We start from the raw sequence: 12,442 nt of genomic DNA, 5'->3' as shown, positions 1-12,442 counted from the left end.
AAAGATGTGTCAAACTTGACACAGAGTCTGCAGGAAAAGTGTGCGGACAAGGAAACAGAGATGGGTACATGAGAGCAAGTTTGCTCTCAAGAGTCACAATGCCAAAATTTGATTTTAAAAAATCTGAATTTAAAATAACGTTCTTGACTAAATCAACATAATTTAGCACATCCTAATTGATAGGATGGCTGGATAGGGTATGGGTGGAACTTAAAACTCGTGGTGAGTTCTGGGCCATTTCAAGGGAAAAAAAACGTTGAGAAATGGACGAAGAGCTGCAAAATCGCTATGAAAATAAAATGTATAAAATCACTCACATAACGAATTATTAACAAACGTGACCCCACACAACTAAAATAAAGTACTTAGATCCTATGGAAATGAAAAAAAAAGTAATCTGTATATTTCTTGCGTAAAGGTAAATTTTAGTGTTTTTGTCATTTTTTTAAATCTTTAAGTCGTTTGCGCGGACTGAAGATCCAAAGTATGAATTTTTTTCGTTATTTTTCCATTCATTGGCATGCAAATATGCAACTTTTGAGTCCTATTAGAATTCCATACTCTAAAATTTGATTTTTTCACTCCACCGTACTGCACATTGGTCGGCACACCAGCGTCAATCAGAATTACTCAGAGAATTACATACAATTAAGTTGTTCATATCTGGTATTACCCGGTTAGGCTGCTTTCATGTGACACACACTATATAAGAGAGTACAAAAGTAGAAATGATCTGCAGTGAAAGGCAGGTAGCAGCAAAGTTACCTGAGACACTAGCAAATGACCTCACATATTACAGCGGGCAATATTCTGTGTTTTTGCTGCTGCACCTTTCATATAGAATGCATGTGAACTCGAAAATTGCACTAAATTTGAACGTATCGTATGGGGGTCATAGTGAACCACCTTTTGTACAATAATCCATTCATTCTACGTCAAACATCTAAAAACGCTCAAACCCGTGTTTAATTACTTAAATTGAGAAATCTAAATACCAAATTCAAGGTTTAAATCTTCAGAGTGCCCTCATATTCCGAAGAACAGTGGTATCTTTGACCTTTCCGAACCAGGCGTTCTTACTTTATTGACAGAATCCATAAATTACAAACATATAACAATCCTAATACACACAAACATAATAAAATGACTTAAGGGATTCTGAGATACAGTACGGACATCTTACTGTAATAATTGACACCCCTAAACCCTTTTACTTTTTACCTCTTTTCTTTAGAAAATTTTCGAAAAAACGCTGAAGCAAGTATTTAATTATTTTAAATGAAAAACTTGAATACCAAAATTTCAGTCTCTAACTAAAAGAATTCCCAGATATGCATCTTATGATAGTAATTAGAACCCTCCCATTTCCTCAGACTTCCTCGTTGAATTTCGAAAAATCGTTCCATAGTAGTAGCCCGAATTCGGTTTTACATTAGAAGTTAATTCCCAAACACAATTTATAATATTAACTCACAATTCGAGAGAGCAGTCTGGCTTCTGGTGTACCTGAAACCAACTTACACGTACGCTAATTGCATTACCTTTTCCCCAGGTTTTGCAGTAAAAGTAACGTCTTTTAATGCGAATGCAACTGTCTTGGGATGAGGAAGAGTCACTCTCTCAAACAATATAGAACCCAGTTCAGGCCACGGAGGCGGAAGATTTTTATCTAGAATAACAAATAAAAAAAAGTTGATAAGAGAAATTATTTTTTAAAAGTCTTTACTTAAACATTCATTCTACAACTAAACAGTAACACTTCCTAAGTGTAACTCTCCGATTTTGATAAAATTTGGCAGGTAGATACTACACATGATATAAACGAATACGTGTTTTAAACGAAACGTCTGCTGAAAAACGGCTTTAGGGGGCAAAAGCCCCCATGCAAAAAATTTGAAAGCGACGCCCGAAAGGCAAAAACAAGTGGACCAACGTGAACGAAATTATCCATAGATATTGTAGATGTAAAATGAGGGAATACGGGTTTCGTATTTTCCTGAAAAAAGAAAAAAACGTGGGGTACACACTCCTCCACAACTTTGATCATGAAATATCAAAAGTGATAATAACAGTATCAGAAGTGCCTAAAGGACATGAAGAATTGAAACGAAACTTTGTTTAGTGACAATACGCAAAAAATAAACGAATACGTTTTTTTATTTTCTGTGGGAAAACGGTTTTAGGGGGTACAGACCCTACCCAAAATTTTAAAATTTGGCGCCAGAAAGGCAACAAGAAGTGCACCGAAGTGAATGAAATTTGTGCACAGATATTGTAGACTAAAATGAGGTAATACGTGTTTTGAATTTTCCTGGAAAAAACCGGTTGGGTGGGGCACGGACCTTCTAAACTGTTGATTATGAAATATCAAAAGTGCAAATAAGCTCCTTAAAGAATATGGACAATTGCAACGAAACTTCGTATAGGGACAATTTGCAAAAAATAAACGAAACGTTTTAATTTGTGCGGAAAAACAGTGTTGGAGCCTAGGCCCCTACCGAAGAAAAGTAAATATTACTGTAATGGCGCAGGAAGGAATGGACCGAAGCAAATAAATTGTGTGTAGATATTGTATATGTAAAACGAGGCCTTTTGTGTTTCTTAAGTGTTCCTATCCGATTTGCTTCAAATTTGGCACATCAACAGTAAACAGAAAATAAATCGACACGTGTTTTTGTTTATGCAGAAAAAACATTGTACGGGTTAAAGGCGCCTCCTGAAATACTATAAAATGCGCTATATGTTTGCGCTTACTCCTGAGCACTTCTGACATTTCGTAATCAAAGGTTTGAAGGAGTCCGTGCCCCAACCAACCGTTTTTTTTTTTTTTTTTTTTCAGGAAAATATGAAAGCCATATTCCTTCATTTTATGTCTACAATATCTGTGCACAATTTCGTTCACTTCGGTTCAATAATTCTTGCCTTTCGGGCGTCAAATTAAAAAATTTTGGATGGGGTTTTTGCCCCCTAAAACTGTTTTTCTGTAAAAAAAAAAAAATAGAAAACCCATGTTCATTTATTTTTTGCGTATTGTCCCTACACAAAGTTTCGTTGCAATTCACAATGTCCTTTACACATATCTGACACATTAGCACTTTTGATATTTCATGATCAAAAGTTTAGAGCGGTCCGTGCCCCATCTAACCGTTTTTTCCACGAAAATACGAAACACGTATTCCATCACTTTACATCTACAATATTTGTGCACAATTTCGTTCATGTTGGTCCACTTGTTTTTGCCTTTCGGGCGTCAACTTTCATAATTATTGATGGGGGCTTTTGTCCCCTAAAACCGTTTTTCCGCAGAAAATAAACACGTATTCGTTTATGTGTAGTATCTACCTGCCAAATTTGACCAAAAATCGGAGTGTTATACTTGGAAAGTGTTACTTGTAAGTATGAATAGAGTATTTGGTTTAGTATGCATTGAAATCTTCCTAAGTATGGTATTGTTTCGATAATATCTACAGAGTCAGAAAAATTATTTAAGGAAGCCAAGTTAAGAATACATTATCTAGTCACTGTTAATGAGCCTAAAAGAAAATACGTTTCTACAATACGAACTGCACAGGGCAGCAATTCAGTATATTACTGTAACATGTAGGCTTATTTCACGGTAATTACTTATTTATAAATATCATTGCCATTGTTCTAAACTGTGAGTGACAGTTTTTTTTTTTTTTGAAATGTTTATGTTATCTCTTTTGTGTTTGTAATTCTTTGAATGTTTAGCTACAGAGGCAATTAAATCCAACAAAGAAAAAATCAAATATTTCTAGAACAGAACAGTGGAAATTTTGCAAACAATCCATTCGTTGATATCCAGATGAATAACCATCACTTATTTTAAATTCAACAAAGGAGAAAATCTACAAATATTCTTTAGTCAGACAGTGCTACCATTAGAGAGCATAGTACTGAATAGAAGTACGTATGTGGGACACTTGAGGAAATTTTTGTACTCCTGTGTTCCTAGCTCAGGGATAATGATACATGGCCCAGGATGAATGACCTAGCAATATGTACATTGACCGATCTCCTCAAATTTCGAGAGGGATACATAGGACCACTTCTTAAATTTTAGAAGTCGCCAATACCAAAATTTTTGTATAGTAGTATGGGACCATGATATGTTCCTACATCTCGTTAGTATTCACGATTAAAAAATTGACAAATCTCAAAATTTGAAGGTTTTTAACCTATTTTAACTCCTAGATGAGGGGATTATCGCTTTATATTGTAATATAGTTAAGTACAGGATTCCATTGACATGGGTATGACTCATCCCTCTTAAATTTTGAGAGCAGGACATAAGACCACCCTTAAATTTGGACATTGTCAAATTTAAAAATTTGACATCGTACAGTAGTATAGGACCAGAGTATATACTTCTGTAAGTTTGGATGGTCCATCTTGTTCCCTTTTATAGGCAAAAATTGCCAAAAATTTAAATTTCAGGTGTTTTTGGCCTATTTTATCCTCCTTGATGAGGTTTTATCACGCTATATGGTTATATGGATGAATATGGGTGTCCAATCCTTTTCATAAGTCATGGGTACATTTAAACTCGCTTTAAAATTTGCGAGAGGATACATAGAACCACCCTTTAAATTTGAAAATTGTCAAACAATAAAATTTAGTTACCGTTCTCTAGGACCAGAATGTTTCAAAAAGAATATACGTACTACAAAGAATTATTTTGTCCAAACTATCGAGCGCTGCGCCTCGGCTCGGCTATTGGAAAACGAATACATAGTCTAGTTTATATTAATAGCCGCTATATGTCAGTTGCCTTCTGTTTTGCTTGGTAACCGTCCGCAGCAGAAATCATTTTGTGTTCTCGAGTTTGCGAAGTGCAATTCCGTGATTACAGTGCAAAGACGTTTCAGGTTGAGGTACCAAATTCATCCTCCGAATGGGTGGAACATTCGCAGATGGTATCGACAGTTTGTAGATACAAGATGTGTATGTAAAGGAAAGAGTCCTGGCTGCCCTCGTCTTCCTGAAGAAAATGTTGCACGAATTCAAATTGCTTTTCAACGTAGTCCTTCAAAATCAACTCGTCGTGCCAGTCAGGAGTTACAAGTGCCGACTACAACAAATTGGCGTGTTTTGAGACGTCGGTTGGTTATGAAGCCGTACAAGTTACAGCTGTTACAAGCTCTGCGTCCTGATGACAAACGAAAACGTGTAGCATTTTGTAACGAGATTCTGGATGCTATTGACAATGATAACACTTTTGAACAACGCATCGTGTTCAGTGATGAAGCGACTTTCCGTGTTAGTGGTCAGGTAAACAAACAAAATGTTCGAATTTGGGGCCTGCAGAACCGACATGCAGTCATTGAACATGTACGAGATTCGCCCGAAGTCAATGTGTTTCGTGCGATATCCCGATCATCTGTTTACGGCCCATTCTTCTTTAATGGAAACATGGTTAACAGTCAGCAGTATCTCGCTATGTTACAAAACTGGTTGTTTCCGAGGCTGCACGAAGACAACTTCATTTTTCAACAAGACGGTACACCCGCTCACCGCAGTCGCCAAGTGCGTGAATATCTGAATGAAACTCTACCGAACGTCAAGGAGCTGGCGACTAAGCATGTCTCAGCTGGCCTTTACGGTTACCGGATTTGTCACCCTGTGACTTCTTCCTGTGGGGTTTCGTTAAAGGTCACGTTTATGTACCACCACTCCCACAGACCCTGGAAGAGTTGAAGAACCGGATCCGTACTGCCATAACATCAGTGACGCAGGACATGCTTGCCCGACTATGGAGGAATTTGAGTATCGATGTGATATTGTTCGTGTCGCTGATGGAGGACATATTGAACATCTGTAATTTGAACTTTGAACTGTAATTTGATCTTGAGAGGTTCGTAAATATGTCTGTAAAATTTCATGTTCGTATGTCTTAAAGTTTAATAAATATATGCATTCGAAATACGTATCTTCTTTTTGAAACAGGGTGTATATAACATCAGTGAAACAGGGTGTATATACTGTACATTTGGGTTGTCCTGTTTATCGCCTTCTGTTGGTAAAAGAAGAAAATTGCCTAATATTAGTATTGTTACATCTTTACCACGTGATCGGTCATTGGCTTAATTTATTTATTCGCTAAGCTTCATACAGCACAAGGCCTTTTGGCTAAAACTCAAGAACACAAAAAACGAAGACAAAACCAAAAAAGGAAAACAAATACAAAAAAGAAGATACACCTCTCAATTTACAATATTCTCTTCAATTGAGTTCTAAAGTTTTGTTCAGAAGTAAAAATGTTAAAATCTATTGAAACGATGTCGTAATCATGCGCTATTGTATAAAACAAGGTACACTTAACGATTGATAACCTAGGTATCTCGTAAGTTAGCCACAATTCACACTTGAAGCAAAGGCAAACAACACTTAATCCTTCTCTTTTTATATTCTTGAAACATCCTAGTTGATCTCTGTAGTTTTTAGCTTCGACCTTTGTAAACAAAAAAGGTAATAATTACCTTAAGACCTTACTAATTCACACCCACATCTTTAGAGATCTGGAAACAAGTTTTGGGGACATGGAGATGAAAAAAGTCAATAAAAAGGTTGTTGTTTTCCTCACTTGTTTCTTCAGTTCTCCAGATCTACTAGTTCTTGTAAATGCAAGTAACTGTATTTCATATTTTGGTATGACAACACACTTTCTTCTGGAATTGCCGTAGTGGTGTTATCAGTAAGCTCTTTAGAATGTGAGTGTACATAGAATTTAATTTTTGTTTGAGTTAGAGGTACTAATATAGGAAATGGTCTTGTCTTTGAAATTTGCTTACAAAATTAAATCTTGTCTGTAATGTCATGCTGTTGACTGCACTTCTCTGATGGTACATAAATAAAATAGATGGAGAACTGAAGTTAACAGATGTTTTAGCTTCAATACAAAGGCAGTCGACTCGGAACCATTTGGCAGCGCAAACTTTAAAGAAAGTTTCTCTTTTGTATTTATTTGTATTTCGCTTGAAAAGTAAGTTCAACAGTATCTCCTATTAACAAAATGGTCTTTTAGAATTACATAAGCTCGTAAAGTACACAAGACAAAACAGTGATTACTATTTAGTAAATAATTCCTTTAAAACATTATTAACGATTAGCTTGTCCCCACAAAATATACATGTACAATGAAATTGAATTATATGTTTTAATATCTAACAAAAATAGTTTAGTTGTAAAAATAAACCATCAGTATAGTTGTACTTCAGCTGCTAATAAAGCGAATTTTGTCCCACACACACACACACACACTAAAAAGAAAAAGAAAGAAAAAGAAGAAAGGACTCAAAAACTAGTCAAATCTCAGTGATAAAATTTTAACCACTTATTATTACGCAAATAGCAATTGTTCTATGAAAACTTTAGATCTTTGAAGTGATATCTTACGTTGAACATAGCCGATATATTATAAAAGTAACCAAGAGTGTTCTGTCGCTTTTTATGGAGGTGTGTGTTCAATTTGCCCTCATACCGTGAGTTGAATGCGAATTGAGATAAGGCGAAGGTCATTTGTTGGTGTGACCAACGCACTATCTGGTGTGCCAGTTCAGTTACACCGTGAACTTGTGTAACGACAGAGTGAACATGGAACCTCCACAGAGCGTCATAAGGGCGTGTGTGTTTTACGAGTTCAAACTGGGGTCAAACGTCGCTGCAGCGGAGCGGAAGATATGCCAGGCATTTGATGAGGGTGTCATGACTACGCAGCCAGTTCAGCGGTGGTTTAACAAGTATAAGGACGGTGACGAAACACTCGAACACGCACCACATTTTGGAAGACCAACACGTGTACAAAATGAAAATCTTCAGGCAGTAATTGAGGTGAACAGTGGCCAGACATGTGAGGAACTGGGACTACAATTCAACATTGAGAAAAATCATTCGGTCTGCACCACAATCAACTTGGAAGACACTGCAAGTTGGATCGATGGGACCCACATGATTTGACTTCGGGCCAGAAGGCAACACGAGCAGACAACTGTTGTTTCTTTGCTGTCTCGTCTGAGGAAGGAGCCATTTCTGGACAGGATGTTGACATGTGATGAGTGGTGGGCCCTGTACGGAACTCCACGGCGCCGTCAACATTGGTTAGCATCCCATGAACAGGTTCCAAAACAGCTGAAACTAACACTGCATCAGAAGATACTCCTGTGTGTTTGGTGGGCCTCTCGCGGCATTGTCAATCGGGAACTGCTACCAGGTGGTCAGAGCATCAATGTAACTGTGTACTGTCAGCAGTTGAGCTGTGATCAAGAAAAACTCAAGCCTCTGGAGCCAGCACTTCTGAATCGGAAAGGATTCCTCCTGTTACAGGACAACACTAAGCCTCACGACAGTTTAAATCCTTAGTAGAGGTGTAGAATGCACTTGATACTTTCTTCGCTTCACGGCCCACCAAGTCCTACCGCGATGGAATCCGTTCCAGAATGTTGGCAGAAGGTCGTCGATGCTAATGGGGACTATTTTCAATCTTCCAGGTACATCTTAGATGACATATCAATGTTCGAATGTGGTGGGTTAAAAAGCGACAGAACTTTCTTGGTTACCTTTATATATAAATAAATGTTAGAGTGTGTACAACATATGGAAAAAAATGCGACAGTCATGAAGTAAATGCTACAAGCTAGGATATTCTGTCTTCTATCAATACTGTAGCTCAAAACATTAAACTTGAATTTCAATTGTCGACAACTATTACAACAGAACATCGTTCCAATTATCCAGTATAATCCAGTAAGGAGTTTTGGAAAAGACCACTAGTAATCCTTATCTGGACTTGTTCATATCATCATTGGAGGAAAATTTTTCAATAACAATTTACCCGCATTTTCTTTACTATTGTTACATCTTGCTGTTATATTCAGCCAACAATCACAGCGTTTCTATGACTTTATAATCTGGAACATTTTGGAAAAACACAGAAAAGGACAATATGAAAGAGTTGAAAATGAAGGTAGAGGTGAAAGAAGCTAGGACATTTTCCCCACAAACAAGCCACTGTTCTTATTTCTCTGTCTCAATAATGTAGTAGGAGTACCATTGAGTACTGATTTAGTATCTTATGCACAGTAAAAACCTAGCTGCGTTCAACAATGACAGAGAATCGTTTTAATGGGCTGTGCGTATTGAGAATGTACATCCAAGTCTGGTTCAGGAAAGAATAAAGGAAATAGAAAAAGAGGTTTAGTACAGACAGAATAAAAATTATTTTCATATAAGGTGAAGATCAAATTGAAGAACACTTTCAAGAGCTATTTTTGCACCTCTCCCCCTGACTTGTATCCTGGTTATACCCATGCTCAGGCATCAATTTTTTTGCAAGAAGTAGTATACCACGAAGCCTAATGGTAATCCAGAGAGAGAGTTAATGGTGAGTCTTGTCTTTTTGTTTAAACTTTTAATTTAAGAAATGATAATTTGCGTTTCCCAAACTTTTACTTTTAGCAAATTTTTAAAGGTATTTGTAGTGTAGTAGTCTGAAATGTGTACCTTCTACTTATATAAAGTCTAATGAATTTAATTCACTTTCAAATGATTTATATTTGAAACCAATATCATCAAAATTAACAGTCCTATAGGGTGCGCTGTAAATTATTTTTAGTGAATGAAGTACGTACTGTGTTTTCGTGAACTATAGAAAATGTGTTTAAAACACAATTATCAGCAGTTTCAAACTTCATATCGTTTGTGTCATGAATCTGTACTGAAGCAAAGAAGTCCTCAGGAATGGAAGTCTTGCTTAAACAACTAAAAGTTAATCACGTAACAAGAATACTGTGGATAATTCTTTTCATACATTTGTAAAACTTAAGAAGGAAGATTTCAAGAAATACCAAATAACAAAATTTCGACCATATTATACTGAAGACAGGCTCAGACACGAAAAAATACAAATTAGACTATGGTCATATCATGATGAACAAGGCCATAACATTTAGCAATTCTAGTGGAACAAATTAAAATATAATTAATTAAGTTGATATTTATATTTCTAGCGTGTACCTAAATATTCTAAATTTTACTGGAATATCACTTTTGACATTATCGATAATGCTGGTAATTCATTTGTAATAATGTTAGATAGAGAAACAGCGAGAAGGGAATGGGGAATCCGCAATTATCACATATCAATACTGCTCATGTCACTTCTTATTTAAAAAGAGCTGCAATCAAATAGTAAAAGGAGCATCGGTCCACGAAATTATTTTTCCAGTCCTATTAACGAGTCACTTTTCCTTATGATACGATGCTCCTTCATTTATAAATTGTGTAGCGTGCCGGGAGAGTTTGCCTGTTTCAAAGATGGGTAGCAATCTATATTGCAATATCACCCTACAACATAATGTTTACATTGCCGTATTTCAGCGTAGGATGGCGAAATTGTGGTTAACGTGGATTGTCGGTGGTTTTCTCGTCCATTGTCGGCCGCTGTCCGAAAATTGGGAAGATTGGCTTTTATTGAAGAACGTAACATAGTTCTAGAAATGTTGTGGCTTATTGTACATAGTGGTGGCCCAATTGTGTTTCCATGTCTTATGTGGGGGGGGGGCGGTGGCTCAGTGGTAGATCGTTCACCTCTGGTGCTTGGGGTCCCGGGTTCGAACCCAGCCCCCGCCAAGTGAACTCTGTGGTGGACAAACACCGTGCTCGTGGGTTTTCTCGGGGTTCTCCCGTTTCCTCCCACTTTCTTCATTCCACCATTTCACTCATCTCTCATTATCACCGTCTCCTTTAGCCTAACCGGCATAACCGTGGGACGTAAAACTCAAAGATTTCATTTTTTCCATGTCTTATGTTATTTTTAAGCAGAAGTGGCGCAGTACTATACTATGCAAATAGCGGTGTACGGTTCGTATTGATCTTGCGACTTGGTTGTTACATCATTGGCAGATTTGGATAGTTTATTCTTTGAGCAGAGGTACTGCGTGGTATTGGTATCAGTTCTGATCGATATTGATCTTCCCATCCCATTTAAACTGCACTATAACACTGATCATATTTATTAACAATACACGTAAAAGGGCACTGCTGACTTCTATGACTCTCTCAATACCCAAATATGTGATCCTGCTCTTGTAAATTCGATCATTTCTTCACACTCATGTCTATATGCCATGATGCCACTTGAACTGCAAACTCACGCACGTCTACGTCATAGTTACCGGTCATTTCCATTTCTTCGGTGTTGGTTTACAAAAACCTATTGATAGGAGTGTCAATATATCTACATCAAAAACACCTGGAAAACGATAAGCCCTTCCTACTGGCTTAGTGCTACTGCGCAAGCCTTTGATGGACAGTGTTCCGGTTAGATTTCCAGTGGGAAAACCTTGATTTGAACACATTAGCTGGTTCGGATTCCACCTTAATCTATAGGTCCTCGTCTCATACAAACTTGTTGCTGAAAGGGACGCTAAAATCCAACCCAAAAATGTCTAAGGAATGAAAAATGATACATGAAAATACAACAAACTCAAACGAAATTTCGTAGAAACTATTGCAGGGATTATTTAAAATTTGGGTTCATTGTGGCATTTGGCAAATAAAAATAACAACGGCCATTATGTATTATGTATTCCGAGATCCTCTCCAATAATGTTATGAAATCTCTAAACTTCTACGGTGTATACGAAGCATAGTCACCTCAAAAATAAACTACTGATTACTTTGAAAGATGAAATACTACATGAAAGACGTTACATGAAAAATTTACAACAAAAAATGTCTTCTGAAATCATCTTATTGTGTTAGTTGTTCCTTCGAACAACTAAAGCAAGAACGTCATTCAGAGTTGGTAAGAAGTTGATAAAGGTTTGGGTTGTACGTGTAGTGAGTGAAAAGTTTGTAACCTCAAGTCGCTCAGAAACTGAACCAAATTTCTTGTTAGTCAACTCTATACAGAGAAAGACTGCGACTGCTCAATGAGTGCGGGTATTGAAGAACAGATTTTAGAACGACTGAAAAATCGCAATTCTTTGTTATTTAACTTGATGAGTCAACTAAACCGTAACTCAGATATGATGATAGTGAGATTTCGGATAACTTCTCTAGTGTCTTCTTGCCTCGCCGTTTCACCAGTTTAGAAGTATTCAATAATGGCATAGATACACACGGATTTGATTGAAGGAAAATACATTCAGTGGATGATCTACCTCAACTCCAGACTCTTAGAGTAGCTTCGTCTGTCTACAGACTAACAACATCGGCGCTTACTGTTTCATGCTGAAGTGAAATGGTTGTCTAGAGGAAAGTTTCTCTTTTTTTGTTTTCGAGTGCAAGAAGAAATCAAGCAATTTCTTCGAGATCAACAGTCGGTGCTACTAGAGATCTTCCTTGGTGAAGAATGAGAAGCTAAACTTGCATACTTAACTTACATATTTAATTTATTCTTCTTAATGATTTATGTTTGATT

General features: G+C 36.9%; 1 protein-coding gene across 1 annotated transcript in view; it reads right to left on the bottom strand.

Annotated features, from left to right (window-relative positions):
* The window catches only part of LOC145693403 (ATP-binding cassette sub-family C member 4-like), a 242,808-nt gene that overhangs the window by 38,835 nt on the left and 191,531 nt on the right, over positions 1–12,442 (bottom strand). Inside the window, exon 21 of the mRNA XM_081769370.1 lies at positions 1,542–1,669. Within this exon, the coding sequence (XP_081625496.1) occupies positions 1,542–1,669 (128 nt within the window). The remainder of the gene's footprint in view (positions 1–1,541; positions 1,670–12,442) is intronic.

Source organism: Thermobia domestica, chromosome 8 (assembly GCF_964235325.1).
Source record: "Thermobia domestica chromosome 8, izTheDome1.hap1.1, whole genome shotgun sequence".
In the NCBI taxonomy this organism is placed as follows: domain Eukaryota; kingdom Metazoa; phylum Arthropoda; class Insecta; order Zygentoma; family Lepismatidae; genus Thermobia; species Thermobia domestica.
The sequence above is the reverse complement of the archived record's forward strand: the minus strand, read 5'-3'. Positions and strand labels throughout refer to the sequence as shown.